Here is a 16712-nt window from a genome sequence, read left to right as displayed (position 1 = left end):
AATATCACTGATGCACAGTCCTCCTTTGTTATTTAAAATAAATGCGTGCCTTTTACAGGCACACATGACCAAACTAAAGATCAAAAGGTAATGAAGCCATAAAAAATTCTTCTTAATATTTTTTGAAATCAATTGATTATATCTTCTCTTTAAGAAGCATTAAAAAGGTCTAAATAATGACTAAACAATTGTTGAAATCAAATTATATCCAGGCTCTGTACTAAGGCTTTTACATTTAACCTTTACAATATTTCTTTAAGGTTACTGGTTTTGTGGTTCCATTTTACAGATGAGAGGATTGAGGTGTGGAGAAATAAGTGACTTGCTAGGGTTGCATCATTAGTAGGTGGCAGAGCCGTGATGTAAACAGAGGTAATTTGACTTGAAAGCCTGCATTCTTAGTCACTTTGGTATACTGGTTCCCAATTTGATTTCCTTAATTAACACTTGACTAGTATTCCAAGCCATATTTTTGTCTATTTATATCAGGGAAGGAGGACTGTCTAAGGAATGCATTTCAAAGAGGTTTAATACATTAGACAGAGAACCTGTTTGGAGGCAAAGCTTATTAAAAAGAGTTATTCCAAGCCCCTGCCTTGATGGAGGATAGCAGCCTTCTGGACATGGCTCTCCCATCAGATCTTGCTCCTTCAGACCCTGGTAGATAGTTGAACATAAAACATGACTCCTAGGACTGTGCAGGTTAGTCAATATGGTGTGAATAGGAAAAGCATACACCACCTCCCACTGCCTGAGAAAATAGCACGTGTTGACAGCTCTCTTCCAAGATGTAGAAACCAACCTGTAGCAGCTGCTCTGTGTGAAGGTATTAAGTGTTGTGAAACACCTGTGTGTGCCTAATTCCAGCCCAAACAAGTCTCCTTCCGGCCATTGAAGGTGGAGAGAGAATTTACCTAAATGGAGACTATTTCCCGTATAATGATTTGTCTATTATTTCCTGTAGAGATTCCTCCCCCTCCATTTTTAAAAATTGAGGTTAATTTACATACAATAAAATGTATGCATATTAAGTATTCAGTTTTATGAATTTTGATGTTTTTATACCCATGCAACCACCAGCCAAAACAAGAAAATTCTCTTATGTCCCTTTCCAGTCTGCTCCCCGTCCTGTTCCTCTTACTTCTATCCACATGGATTAGTCTTGCCTGTTCTTTTTTTTTCATATAAACGAGATCACACAGATAACATTCTGTCATGTCTGGCTGCATTGTCCTGTATTCTTATAATGGAAGACTCCTCAACAGTAAAAAGGAATTTACTACTGACACACATAACAACATGGATGAACCTCCTGTAGAATCATGCATTGAAGTTTGCAGGGTTCATTTTCTTCATATTACCTTCATATTCTTAGTAACCAAAATGACCCCAAAAATCTGCTTTTTCTACTTGCCTATCATAGTGCACAATTGTTGACTTCATTTTTCTCCTCTGTTCTCTTATTAAAAAAACCCGTGTCTATAGAACATGGTTGATTTATACTCAACTTATGGCTATCATGATAATGATTTTTTAAAGGAATTTGGAATTGTGGAATGATTTTGTTTTTTAAAAAAAGGAAATATGTTAGACATGTTACATGGTATCTTCTTAGTATTTGCAAATATCAGAAGGAGTAAAAGAACCAAGGAAGCAGACCCACCTCTTGTGGGTGGCTGTCCAGTGGGCCCTGGATGTTCATTTCATGACTACTACATGCTGTGTGCTGTGCACTTCTCATTGTCATGAGAGAGAATGTTAAGAAAACTATCCCCACAAGAAAACAGCTTTTCTTGGCAAGTGAAATATGACTTAAGGAGCCAGAACTAGAGACATACGGTACTATGAATGAGAGCTGTGTTACTTTATTGGATCTGAGTCCAGGCACTATTTATACTGCAGCATATTCAGCACCAGATTGTTAAATCTTAATACTGAAACAGTGCATCATTTTAATATTTTTGTTCTGTTTATTCCCTGTTTTCAAGCATTATGTCAAGCATTGCGCATTCATTTATTTCATCTTGGACAGAACATGCCCTGACCAGAAAGTTCATTTCTTATTGTTGGAATTTTGCCCCATAGCTATAAAGCATCATTTTGTGAAGCTTTTAAAAGTTCACTTGGGTATACAGGTGTTCTCTCTCTTTGATGATAGAAAATATTTTTTAAAGAGCAGTGTAGTTATATTTACCTGTATTGTCAAAAATAAAAATAAAAATTCTGTTTTTCTTTTATCTCTAAAACATAACTGTTTTTTATGTGTGATAATTTCTGACATCGAGGACCATTGAATTTTTCACAGCATACAAATAAAATTTTTGTTACCCTGTGTTGTTGGTGAAATGGGTTTCTCTAGTTTCCTTCATCAATGTTATGTGTACCCTATGTACCAGATAAGATGGGCACATCTTATGAATAAGTTAGCATTTCCACCATATGTTGCCAAAGCCATTCTGTCCTATAACAAGGGTATTCCTAAGATCACTGCTCTGTAGCCCAACTTTGACCAGGATTTTTACTCTCGTACCATTGTCGTGCCTGTTTACCACAAACAGCAGTAAACCCACAGCGAAAGAGTCCTATTGTCAGTCTAAAAAGAGCTGAAGATTAAATAAAAGAAAGGAAGTTGAGGGCATCTTGCTATTTCTGATCTGTGGTCAATCATTGTGCTATTGCCTTTGGCTCAGGAAAGCAACCCCCCTGCCTGGTGAAACTCAGATCTGGAAGTGAACTCTTAACTGCTTCATCAGCTCTAAATGCTATTTGCACTGGGAATCACACCACAGTCAGGATGTAACTGCGTGCTGAGCCCACACACAGGAATTTTCTTGTACAATTCAAAACTGAATCTTGTATTTACTTAAGGCTTACTTTTTTTTTTTTTTTGGTCTATGAAATCAGCAATCCTGTATATTTAGCATCAGTCTTAAGTTAGAATGTGAAACAAGACTTTGGGGGAAGGAAGTATCCTTATGGTTTTCTAAGTAATTTAAGAAACAGGAAAACATAAAAGAACCGATTGTCTGTGATTAAACCTCATCTTTTCATTCCCATCATCCTGTATAGTTAACTAACTCAATTGTCAGGCAGAAAAAAATAGCTTATTGCACTGGGTTGTAAAATATCTCTGAGTGGGCCTTGAATGTTGACGATTGAATGACATTCTTAACATTGAACAAACAATGGGAGGGTTTAATAAATAGCAGATATGTGTTTATTATGTTTTTCTTCCCTGTGCAGGAATAATCAAGCTGGGGAGGTGGAACCCTCTCCCCCTCAGTTATGTGACAGATGCACCCGATGCGACAGTGGCCGACATGCTACAAGATGTCTATCATGTTGTGACGTTGAAAATCCAATTACAAAGGTAGATGTTTCTGAACATTTTCCTTTCCTTACCCTTAAAGCTGCTCTGTCGATTGACTGCAGAGATTCACATGTCCTGTCTTCAGTAATATCTAGACATTGGATGAAATGAAAAAAAGGAGAGAGAGGAGGAATGGAGGGAAACTTCGCCAGGCATCTTTATAGTCCACATTCCAACTGTTTTATGTTTTGTTTTCAGAAGCAGTGAAGTGGTAAGCAAGGAGCAGCTTGATAAATCATTACAAATCTGCAGCCCTTCAGGGGGAACTTTCCACAGCCCCTCATCCAGTGGGTCCTCTAGGCCTGGTTAAATTCTTAGCACATAGTATTTGAAGAATAAACACCTCTGCTGTTTTCGGGTTTGTGTTGTGAGGGAAGAGTTTTGTTCTTGTTGCAAGTTTACCAGGAGTGTGCTGGCACTAAAAATCTTTTTTTCCTTCCTTCCCTGGTGGCTTCCTCAAAGAAATGTGCTTGTGGCCTGTGAAGATACTGGGGAAATTTTTTTTTTTTTCAGATATGGCATCAAGAACAAATTATGTCTCTAAGGAATCTAGAGGTTCTTTGCAGTCTTTTATTATAAAGTGCCTGCTAGTTGTGATTTAAGGAATGTTGTCTTTTAGAGTCAGAGTTTTGAATTTTCTCCTTTTGGAGAATTTATACTTCAATAGGGATCCAACATCCCCATCCTTGTCTAGTAATGCTTGAGTGTCTTATCTTAAAAGTTATTTTTTTTTATTAGAAAAGTAACATCTTCGAATTGTTCTGTGAAGGTGAAAGATGGGCCTTCAAACTTCAAATCTGCTGGAGCATTTGTTTACTTTTAACCTTAGGAATGTCCAATAATTAAATTTGTATTGGGGAAGTTTATAATCACACTGCCATGCAATTTCTATCAACACATTGGAAAAATCATGTTTTTTAAAGATAGCATTTCTTCATATCGGAAATGACTGTTTTTCTTAGGCTAGTGTTGTAACTAACTTACAGGTACCCTGTTGGGCTCTATCAAGGTCCTGGAGAGGCAGTGTTACTCCCCTTCCCTTTTATGGCGCACCTTAGACCCCGTTCTTGGGGATGGGAATGTTAGATCCCTATTAAAGTTCTCCTGTGGCTGGCACAGGACCCCGGAGTGACTGCTACATTTGCATCCTCTGCAGTCAGGGGCATTTACTACTTGAGTTTTGAGTGTCATTCATTCTTGATCTATTTTGCAGTTGTTCGAAGTTGGAAGACTTGCCTGCGGAGCAGTGGAACCATGCCACAGTCCGCAATGCCTTAAAGGAACTGCTCAAAGAGATGAACCAGAGCACATTAGCCAAAGAATGCCCTCTCTCCCAGGTCAGCATCTCCATGAGGGGTTCCTGGGAAACAGAGAAAGCTACTGGTGGACTATCTAGTAGACGGGGAACTCTTGCTCAGAGAGTTATCTTCTGTGTCTTTTATGAGGGCACTTCAAAAAGTTTGTGGAAAAATAGAATTAAAAGATAAATCGAATCTTTCCATGAGCTGTTCGAAGTATTCTTGTATTTTCACACTGCATTTGAGGTAGAGAAAATACAGAAATTATGGCACTTTTTGTTGTAGAGGAGAAGTTATCACTTATTCAGAGCTTTGATGTAATGGGAATGTATTAAAACATTTTACATACACAAGCATTAACTTCTCACATATATCATCAGTTAGATATCAGTGTCTCCGTTTTATACATCAACAAATCAGGGCTCAGAGATGCACTTAAATTCCATGCCTAAGCTACTCAGCTGGTTCAGTGGCAGGTCAAGACTGCTCCAGACCTCTTCTTCCAAAGTTGATGCTCCAAATGGTTGCTTTCCTAGGTCGGTTGGATGGGTCAGCCATGCTAACCCCATCTTTGCATGATTCATTGAGCCCTTTCCCAGTCTGGTGGAGAGAGATGATCTTTACATTATGTATATTTGTAGAGGTTTTGTAGTAAATTTACCACGCAAAAATGCATCATGAGAAAAAGTGGTACTTTATTTTTAGTGAACTTATCGTACACTAAAACAAGCCATGAAAATAAGAGATTGGGAGGATCAAAGGAAGGAAGAGTGGAGGAAAGGGCTGCCTTTTCCACTTGTGTTCATGGGCTAGGACCCCATTTTTTCTAATCATGAGATATTTTGCCCATGGTGGTTTAGGACTGCTGCTCAATGGAAGATGATGCGAACCCTAGAAACTTGATGTTCTATGATCTGTGTTCCAGTGTAGTACAGTGTCTGGGAATAGGAAGGCTAGTGGTTTAAGAGTGTGTATACTAGAATCAGGTAGACCTGAATTCATGTCCTGATTGACAACCTCACCTTTATAAGCCTGTTTTTTTGTAGGTAAAACTGGGGTAAGTATTAGTTTACAGTCCTATAAAGAGGATTAACAATGAGATAAACCATATAAAATGCTTGCAGTGATGCTCCATAGGCAGTATCAGCCATTATTAGTGAGAAATGATATTGTTGGTGTGAACTGAATATTTTGTGTGTGTGTATTTTGGAATTTGGATTCTCTGAGGCAAAGCATGCTATTGATATTTTTGCTTTCCCAAAATCAAGAAAGCCTGTCCCCATGTAGTAGGCAGCTGGATAAAAAGATACACTGTGTTTTGAACATCAGATATGTGCCTGTTCTTGTGTTTGGGGCTTTTCATGCAGGCTGCTTTAAAACCTAACTGTAGGTATGTATGTAGGGTGCTAAAGTCTTGTTGCTAGAATTTTAATTTATTCTAAAGAGATTGCTTATGAAGCTATATAAATGAGTATTTTTAATTATTCTGGTAATACACAAGGACCGAATAAAGAATAAGTAAGGAAAAACTTTTAATATTTTTTCTTTAATTTAATGATTATTCACAGTTCATTGTCTCTTAGATTCACATGGAAGTTAAAATAGACTTTGCCTAGAAGTGGACAAGCCTTTAACTTGGCATCACCAATGTAGAATTTTATCCGAGGCTTTTGGATTCTATAGAAATTTGGTCCAAACTGATTAACAATGAGTGTCAGGTTTGGTTATAACTATAAATGTGACAAGAGAGTGAGCATGAGTGGAAAATATCCAGACCAGGAGCCAAGATCCTGGAGCTCTAATCTCAGTTCTTTTATGCTGAGTGTGTGATCCTGAACAGATCAGTCTGCTTCTCAGAGCTTCATTCAGCTCATCTGTAAACTGGGCACAATTGTATCTGATAGCATATTTTACATAATTTGCAGGGTTGTCTTGAGGTTCAGATGAGATCATCTTTATCTCTACTGTGAAAATGTCTTTCTCCCCATCCTCTGCCCTCTGTTGCCATTCTCATTGCTTGCCGACCTAGTTGCTCAACCTAAAAAGTTCATTCTTCTTCACTCTCCTGCTTTATCCTATGGATTCCACCACTTCTGTTTCTAAAATCTTCCTCCCTCTCGTACATACTTTCATCACTTCTCATCTGAAATATTCCTGCCTCATGAATTTTTCTCCTCCTGCCTGATTCTCTAACATTAATATTTGCCATTTCCTTGTCTATAAGCCCAGTGACTGTTCTGTCCCAGCTGATAGGAAGTACAAACTGCATAGCATAGCCTGTAAGAACCACTGCGATGATGCTGTACAGCCTGTATCCCACTAGAACCACCTTCCTCCTTCTTCCTACACCCAACCTGTGCCTCACACATATGGAATTAATTATTTTGGAACATTTGCCATTGCTCACACTTTACCAAAATATCCCTGAGAGTTGGAGCAACCTAAGTAGTATAGCATTATGAAGCTTACAGCAACCTTCTATGTTATCTTAAAAATTCGTGCAGAGTTTATATTCTATTCCATATACCCGTGCTTCAATATATATTTCTAATGCCATAAAAATCACCTGTTAAATCATCAATTTCCCTTTGTCCACATGAGACTGGCTTTCCAGAGAGATGCACTTTGTTAATCTCTGGCTTTAGGAGTGTGTGGGAAAGATCCCCTCCTCACACAGCCAGCTACTTTTACGGCCGTTGGTGTTGTCAGGAGCACCTGGTAAGGTCCCTTCCAGCAGGGCTGCAGAGTCTGGGAGTGATGTCATCTTACGTAGACCATGTCCCCGACCTGGAACTGGTGAGAAACTTCGGGGGTCCCAGGCTCATAGGCGGCCGCCAGCTGCGTCCAGACTTCCTTCTGCACCGCTTGCAGTCCTTTTAACCTGGCATATAAGTCACTGTTACTGTGCAAGTGGGTTCAAAGGCGTCCCCGAGTAAAGTCAAGGGAGCAGGGGTACCATAGAGAATTTCAAAGGGGGTCAGGTTGAACCGGGAGGGGTGTTCCTAGCTCTAAACAGGGCCAGGGGAAGGAGCACCACCCAGTCCACGCCAGTCTCCATGGTTAATTTAGTCAGGGTCTCTTTTAGAGTTCTGTTCATCCTTTCTACCTGTCCTGAACTCTGGGGTCTGTAGATACAATGTAATTTCCAATTGACCCCTAGGTATCTGGCCACTCCCTGGCTTACCTTGGCAACAAAGGCAGGTCCATTGTCGGACCCTATTACCTTCGGTACCCCGAAGCGTGGGAAGATTTCTTCCAGGATTTTCTTGACCACGACGGTAGCAGTTTCCTGCTTTGTTGGGAATGCTTCTACCCATCCAGAGAAGGCGTCTACAAAAACTAGGAGATACTTGTAACCATATTTAGCTGGCTTGATCTCTGTAAAGTCTACTTCCCAATATACTCCTGGTCTGTCACCCCTGAGTCTCTTGCCAAGTCCTACGGTATTTTTACAGACATTTACTTTTTGACACGGTACACAATTTTTAACTATTTGTTCTGCCAATTGTCTTAGCCTTATGATGTGATATTTTGTTTTTAGGGCAGTCTGGACTAATTTGTTAACTCCCAGATGAGTCCATTGGTGCATTTGTTTGATCATGGCACGTGCTTGTTCTTGTGGCAAGATAGGCTTGCCTGACGCTGCATGCCAGCGCCCTTTTTCCTGATCAAAGTGGTTATTAGAGTCCCTTGAGATCACTGCTACGTCCTCAGCAGAGTATTTAAACTTGAGCTTTTCTAGCTCAGGGATGTTAACTAACAGAATAGACGTGAACGCATGGGCTGCCGCCCTTGCTTCAGAATTGGCCAAGTTGTTTCCCCTGGCGATGGGAGAATCCCCTTTCTGGTGGCCTGGGCAGTGTATAATACTCACTTTTAGCGGTCAGTGAAGGGCCTCCAACAGGGCTAAGATCTCTGCCTTGTTTTTGATTTCTTTTCCTCCAGAGGTCAGCAGACCCCGTTGCTGATAGATAGCGCCATGCACATGGGCAGTGGCAAAGGCATACCTGCTGTCTATGTAGATGTTGATTCTTTTGCCCTCTCCTAGTTCAAGGGCTTTAGTGAGGGCTATGAGTTCTGCCTTCTGAGCGGGTGTTCCTGCAGGTAAGGCCTGTGCCCATATCAGGTTCTGGCCATCTACTATAGCAGCCCCTGCCTTCTGCACTCCTTCTTCCAGGAAGCTGCTGCCGTCAGTGAACCAGGTGGCTTCGACATTCGTCAGAGGCTGGTCTGACAACTCTTTCCACCATCCATGTGCCTCAGCAAGCACTTGTTGGCAGTCATGGGTAGGAGGGTCGAGGTCAGGGTCTGGGAGCAACGTGGCTGGATTTAAGCTCGCCGGGGGAGCAAAAGTAACTCGATCTGAGTTCAGTAACAGAGTCTGATAGTGAGTCATGCGAGCATTTGTGAGCCAGCGGTTGGGGGGCTGGCGGACAATACTCTCTAAGGCATGAGGTGCCGAAATTACCAAACTCTGTCCCATAGTCAACTTGTCAGCATCTTTTACCAGAACTGCGACTGCCACTATGATCCTTAGACAAACTGGCCACCCAGAGGCTACAGGGTCTAATTTTTTAGACAGATATGCTACAGGCCTTTTCCAGGGGCCCAGTTTTTGAGTTAGGACCCCCTTTGCAACCCCCTTATTTTCTGCCACATACAAGTGGGAGGGCTTGGTTACGTCGGGGAGCCCGAGGGCTGGAGCGGACATCAAGGCCGTCTTGATGTTGTCAAAAGCCTGTTGCTCCTCTTTTCCCCACTTGAAGGGCTGACTGTTTTTAGTGAGGGGATATAACGGGGCTGCCATCTCAGCAAAACCAGGTATCCATAGGCGGCAGAACCCGGCAGTACCTAAAAATTCCCTGACTTGTCTTGGATTAGCAGGTGGTGGAATGTGAAACACTGTCTCTTTTCTGGCCTCAGACAACCATCTTCCCATCTTTAAGAAGGTACCCCAGGTAACTGACCTGTCGCTTGCAGATCTGAGCCTTTTTGGCGGAGGCTCGATAGCCCAGTTCTCCCAACTCTGTGAGGAGATGCTTTGTTCCTTCCAGACACAGTTCTTCGTCGGCTGCTGCCAGGAGGAGGTCATCTACATACTGTAAAAGAGTTACCTGAGGGTTAGAGGCCTGGAACATAGCCAAGTCTTGGTGGAGGGCCTCGTCAAAGATGGTGGGCGAGTTTTGAATCCTTGAGGCAGGCGGGTCCACGTGAGTTGCCCTGCTAGGCCAGTCTCTGGATCTTTCCATTCGAAGGCAAAATAATCTTGACTTTTTACAGCCAGCGGTAAACAGAAGAAGGCATCTTTGAGGTCCAGTACCTAGTACCAGGTCCTGTCTGGGGGTAAAGAGCTTAAAAGATTATAGGGGTTAGGAGCTGTGGAGTGGAGGTCGGCCACCCGCTTGTTTACCTCTCAGAGGTCTTGGACCGGTCGGTAGTCATTAGTCCCAGGTTTTCGGACTGGTAGCAAGGGCGTGTTCCAGGCTGATTGGCACTTCCGTAGGATCCCCAGATGGAGCAAACAGGCAATGTGGGGTCGGATGCCTTCGTGTGCCTCTTGGGACATTGGATATTGCCAGACAGCTATAGGACTGGCCTGAGCCTTCAGCTCTATGTGGACGGGGGGCCGGTTCTTAGCCTTCCCTATCCCTGCAGTTTCTGCCCACGCCTGGGGGTAGTTTTCTAACCACCAGTCCATCTGTCCGGTCTTCTGCCCTTGTTTTTCATCTTCCAGCCTGAAAGTATTCATACCGCCCAAGGTATTCATCTTCCAGCCTGAAAGTTAGTACCTGGAGAGGCTTTCCTTGCCAATTTAACACCTGAGGTCCCTCGGGGTCAAAATGAATTTGAGCACCCATTTTGGTGAGGAGGTCTCTTCCCAGTAGTGGGTAGGGGCACTCAGGAATGACGATATACGAGTGGGATACCCGGCCCACGCCTAGGTAGTCCATGGGTACTGTCTGTTCCCTGTAGCCCCTTGTACCCACGATTTCTTTTTGAGAAAGGGTCCATCTGCCTGTTGCAACACTGAATGTTCGGCTCCAGTATCTACCATGAACTGAGTAGGCTTCCCCTCCACTGTTAGGGTTACCCTGGGTTCGGGGAGGTGGTCCGAACCCCGTCCCCTCTAATCACTGTCTTCCTGCAGGGCCAAGACCTTGGGGGCCTGAGGCGTTTTTCTTTTTTTGGCGCATTCTCGAGCCTAGTGTCCTTTCTCCTTGCAGTACGCACACTGATGCTTTGCTAGGGGTTCTTTCCTGTTGCCCGGTATGGTCTTACTAGGTTCCCTAGTTTCCCTGACTACAGTGGCCAGAATTTCGTGAAGATTTCTTTCTTGGCGCTTTTCTCTCTTTATTTCTTTAGCCTCCTGCTCTTTCTGCTTTCTCTCTTCTTTTTTCTTCCTCTGACTCTCTATTATGATAAACCTTTTCAGCCACCTGCACTAATTCTCTTAATGACTTATCTTGTAACCCTTCAAGCTTCCGTAGTTTCTTCCTGATGTCCCTACTAGACTGGTCAATAAAAGCAACTGTTACTGTAGCCTTGTGCTCCTCACTACTAGGATCATACAGGGTAAACTGACGGAATGCCTCCATGAGTCTCTCCAAAAATGCTGACGGAGACTCATTGGGCCCCTGGATTACCTCTCTTACCTTAGTCAAATTGGTGGGGTGTTTTGCTGCCTCTCGGAGACCTGCCATTAGAGCCTGGCGATAGACCTTCAGGTGCACCCTACCTTCTGCCGAGTTAAAATCCCAATTAGGTCTGGTCAACAGGAATCCTGCATCTATGACATCAGGGAGGAGGGTAGGTCGCCCATCGGCTCCTGGAACGTTCTTTCGAGCCTCCAGGAGGATCCGTTGTTTCTCCTCGGTGGTGAACAGGACCTGGAGGAGCTGCTGGCAGTCATCCCAGGTGGGCTGATGAGTAAAGAGAAGGGATTCTACAAGGTTAGTGAAGACCCTGAGGGTTTTCAGTGAAAGGGGGATTCTGAGATTTCCAATTGTAAAGATCGGAAGAGGAGAAAGGCCAGTACTGTAAGGGCTGGTTGCCCTCTTCATGAGGAGGGCCATAAGCCCGCAGGGGGAAGATAGGAATTGCTTCTGAAGAGGCACGTTAACTGCGTGTCCCTTGAGCAGGCCCTCTCTCGGGTCCTTGTGGGTCCTCTGGCGGAGCTGATGGGTGGACTGCCTGTGGTCGGAGAGAAGGGGGATAGGGATGGGGAGGGTCTAGAAGAAGCAAGTCTGAATCAGTGGAGGGTAGGACTTCTGGCTTCTTTTCCATCCCTTGAAGAGCCAACACAGCCTATGGACCTGCAAGGGGAACAAAGGGACGGACCCACGGAGGAGGGTCCGTGACCAGATCTTCCCAGACAATGATATAAGGAACCTGGTCTGGGTGACTTATAGAATTGAGACCAAAAGTTTTTCTCTTTACTTCTGTGATCAGCGGCGGAGAGAAAGAGCCTTTGGTGGGCCACCCGAGTTGGAAAGTCGGCCACTCCGAAGAACAGAGTGTTACCCATTTATCCTCTTTAACCTGTACAGACAGATTATGAGTTCTGGCCTTCACGTCAGTGCAGTATTTCAGAGTCAGATTTAAAGGGGTTGAAACAGTCTTCCCCAGGTCGCCCCAGAAAGTCGTCAGTCCCAACACACACGCAACCAGACAAACAAAAGCCAAAACACTGACGCACCCCTGCCACGGGCGCCACAACCTGATTATCAGAGAACTTGGGAGGGGTCTCCTTCCTAGAGATCTCCCGTGGAGCCCAACCTGTTCGTCTCCAACAGAGGAATCTGGAGCGTCCTCCAGGATTCCTGTGGCCGCGACGTGCTGGTATGCCTACCCACCACTATGTCTACCTGCCTCTCTGACCACTACAGACCAGTGACTCTGTCTCGGAGCCTCCGGAAAACTGAAACCAGACTGATGACTCCGTCCCGGAGCCACCGAAAAGCCGAAACCAGACCAATGACTCCGTCCCGGAGCCACTGAAAAGCTGAAACCGGATTACAGTAGACAGCAAAGACACAAAGACAGACACAGCAGACAGACAGACAACCGTGGTACCTGCTTGAGCGATCCTCCGTTCTCTAGTCTCTGGTCCCAGAGAGAGCCGCTTCCCGGCCAGTGCACCAAAATGTAAGACTGGCCCGAAAGCGCGAATCTTACTTGTTGGGAAGGCTCATCTCGCAAAGACCAGGAGACAGAGATCGCTGCAATCAAGCAAGAGGTTTTTTTATTCCAGCATGCTGGGGTCGCTCTGTCTTCAAGACAGAAGTGGCCCCGAGCCCTTAACACAGGCACTTTTTATACAGTTTTTAGACAGACTTTGGCAACAGGATAAGTTGTACATAGCTCATTGGTCATCTAAGGCGACCTTTAAATTCATTGGTAGCTTTTTGGCGGGTTGGCACGCTAACAAGGAACAGTGTATTGCTTAATCATCTTCCCCTCTGGGTCAGACCCGGTGGCCCCTAGATAAGGAATTGGTCAGTCCTTCCTGGAACTGGGTGTACTTTTGGTGGTTACTCCCTTCCTGGAATCTACCGTGCCTGGACCCGCCTTGACTATGCTTATCCTCTACATGACCCCTTAGAAGCTGCCTTACTTAAAATGGCTGATGTACTTAAAATGGCGCTAATTATGTTCCCCATCACAAGCAAGCAGTAGTACAGAAGCAAATCGCATATGTTAGAGTAATAAACCTCCACACACAAAGCTGGTGACCCTGGAGTTATTCAGTTTGAAACTTGCTTGTTTTTACATATGTGATTTTTCCTGGCTGGAATGCACTGCTCTTTTCTACCTGATGAAATCATCTTTCAGATTCCAACTATAAAGTCACTGCTAGTGAAGTACCTCGACCTCCTGGTTGAAGTAGTTGCTGCTTCTGCTCTTAGTAGCCTTTGTACACACCCCTGTCAGAGCACTTATCTCAGCCTTTTGTCACTGTTATCTGCAAATTTCCATGACTAGAAGAACTATCCACAATAGCAGAGGTCACCTCTTATTTATCTTCCTGTCTTCAGCATTCAGCACGTATATCTTGCATGTAGTTGTTATTCTAATACAGGAGTTCTCAACCTTGGCCCTATTAACATTTTGGGCCATATAATTCTTTGTCCTGTGCATTGTAGGATGTCTGGCATCATCCCTGGTCTCTACCCACTAGATGTCTATAGCATGCCACCATCCCTTCTCCCCTGACTTGTGACAAACAAAATGTCTCCAGATCTTGCCAAAAGTCCTATGAGGGGAGCAAAATCATTCTCAGTTGAGAGCCATTGCTCTGATATATTTAATAAATTAAATATAAAAATGTTTTAGAAAGTGTAAAGTTTTATTGGCATGTAAAGTTAAAGTTTTATTATTATTACAGTGTTCTTGGCAGCTCCAAAATGTTTAGAACTAGAACCGGTGAAGAGAGTAATTTGGTGGTTGATGTTCAACGTATTTTTAGTCAAACAGGCTCAGTTCTGTTTTTTAGATTTGGGGGATATTTGATTTAGGCTTCCGGTATGCTGTGTGATTATGGAAGATTTCACTGGGGTAGTCCTTCTCAGCCAGCATGGATATGTAATGTGGGCCCTGGCATTAATCCTACGGGTACTACCCTTAAACATTCCAGATTTTTCACTTAAATTTCTTAGCTAGATTGTATTTGAGCATGGAGATAAGCTAACCCATTTCATTAGTGGTTGTCATAGAACAGCTGCTTACAGCCTTTGAAGTCCAACTAATGTAAAAAAGTACATTTTTGTTCTAAGCAAGATGAAATGGTAATTCAACAGTGTAATTCCACCAGCAGTACTGGAGTCTTGATTAAGAGTCAGGCATTTTGCAATGGGCTGGGATATAGTGGTTATGAGAGAGGGACTAAAAACTTTCAATACAGGAAGGAGAGAGTGAGGCATCCAATACTTCTCACCTCAGACAAGAAAAGTGGGTTATTGGGCTCCTCAAAAATAAACTTAGCTCATGAGTAAAAAATACCTGTTTTTGAAATAATTCTTCCTTATTACCCCCAGGCCAAACCGTATTAGGTATTTTCTCACCTGACTTTGGCAATTACATAAAGGAATGATTCAGTGGATAGTACATATTTTCTTGAACATCCCAGGGTCTACAGTTCAAAAGAGCAGCCTTGAAGGCAGAAGAAAAGAGTGAGGTCTATAAAAGTGCAACAATTATAGCCTGAGGCAAATATATTTAAAGGGTGGGAAGTCATAGCTTAGCCATTCTCTGTCTGGCTAGATGCTTGGAAAGTACAGGTTGTATTTGTATGGCTGTGTATTTATTTTTGATTTCACCTTTCAAAATGTGTTTAAGTGCTGACGGCCTCTTCCTTTTCCTCTGATGTCTTCATGAGTCACCACTTCCTTCAGCCACATAGGCTGTTCCATGAGTCCTAATTTACTGTACCTTAGACGTAGGTCTCCCTTATTAAATGGTCTCCTCCAACTGTTCCAGTCTGAAAATATCAGGAACACATCTGTCTGTGGCTTATTTATTCTTACTTGAGGAAGAGTTAAGAGACCTAAGGTCTATTTTTGACTGCAAACCCGCAGGTCCTCAGGGGTTTGATCAATTTAAATAAGCAGAGCTACCAGTACCTGCCTTGTCCCTCTAATATGATCAAATGGGATGACTAAATAGACAGTCTTGTTAACTGAACGCTGTAATGAAAGAATAAGTAATTTGCAAATGCATGCACCTTTCAATGTACCCTTGTCCCCCTCACATGTTCTCTGTGATTCTAGATATGTTTTTAAAAAGTTTTTTTATGGTAAAATATATATAACATGAAGTTTACATTTCAACCATTTTTAAGTTTACAATTGAATAGAATTAATTACATTCACAGTGTTGTGTAACCATCACTCCTATCCATTTCCAAAACTTTTTCATCACCCCAAACAGAAAGTCTGTAACCTTTAAGTGACAATTCCCCATTCCCCTTCCCCACCCCCCACCCCACTGTTCCTGGTAACTTCTTGTATTCTATTTTTTCTCTCTATTAATTTGCTTATTCAAGATACCTCATATAAATGGAATTATAGAATATTTGTTCTTTTGTGCTGGCTTATTTCACTTAGAATATAGATATGTTTATAAAGCAGCTCTGTCCCATGCCTCTAGTTGAGGTTTTATTACCAAATATTTGAGGAACAAAAAGACTGACTAAAGTTATTGAACTGCAAAGATGTTACTAGATTTCCAATGTGACAGTGGTATACCATTTATACAGTCTGCCTTTATAAATACACTCTAGGGTAATTATTTCTGTCATTCTAAGCAAGCCATGTCCACTTGGGGATCATTAAAGGACCTAACTCATATGTACAGTATGAGCCAAAATAATTGGACAGTGAAACCAAGCCGCCAATTGGGTCAGTAGAAAAAAACAAAATGAGCATGTGCACATCTACAAACAAGTGGCAGATCAACTGTGAGGACCAGTATCATGTCAACCAGTTGCCAGCTGTCCTTTTCATTTAATTCTAGATTCATGTATACAGTGGGGATACCTCCTGTCTTATGTTAACCAGTTGCCAGCTATCTGTATTAGTTATTTTCATGTGAGGTTTTTTAGTTTATAGCCCAACCTCATGAACTCATGTTGAAGGAGTCTCACAAATGACAGCCTGAAAATAATTCCTAACCAGGGGATTGCAGTGACTGTAAGAAATGGTTGCACGGTGGGAAGAGATACGGCATTTGCTGAGACCACATCTCGTGGTAAGCATTTTATGCAGATCATCTCACTGAATCCTTACAGCCCTCTGACACTGGTATCCATATTCCCAATCACAGCCGAAGGTGTTGACGTCAGACCAATGAGCAATTCAGCAGCGGCTTAGGGGAAGAGCTCGCAAATGTCTTTCATGCTGAAAAGCCCAGAGGAAGTGTTTCTTTCAATTGGAATGGCAAAAGTTTTCAATTCTAATATTATAGCTCAGAAATGGAGATAGAAAGGGACACTAGAACGCTGTCAAGTGACATTAAATGAATTTTTCATGACAAAGTAACTCCTCCAA

The 16712-nt window shown here is 42.8% G+C and overlaps 1 protein-coding gene across 1 annotated transcript in view; it reads left to right on the top strand.

The window, feature by feature from the left end:
• The window catches only part of SATB2 (SATB homeobox 2), a 182538-nt gene that overhangs the window by 72169 nt on the left and 93657 nt on the right, over positions 1 to 16712 (top strand). Inside the window, exons 4-5 of the mRNA XM_063111484.1 lie at positions 3244 to 3370; positions 4584 to 4707. Coding sequence (XP_062967554.1) covers positions 3244 to 3370; positions 4584 to 4707 — 251 coding nt within the window. The remainder of the gene's footprint in view (positions 1 to 3243; positions 3371 to 4583; positions 4708 to 16712) is intronic.

The sequence above is a fragment of the Cynocephalus volans genome, chromosome 1, assembly GCF_027409185.1.
Source record: "Cynocephalus volans isolate mCynVol1 chromosome 1, mCynVol1.pri, whole genome shotgun sequence".
Classification (NCBI taxonomy): domain Eukaryota; kingdom Metazoa; phylum Chordata; class Mammalia; order Dermoptera; family Cynocephalidae; genus Cynocephalus; species Cynocephalus volans.
This window is presented reverse-complemented; position numbering and strand designations above follow the sequence as displayed.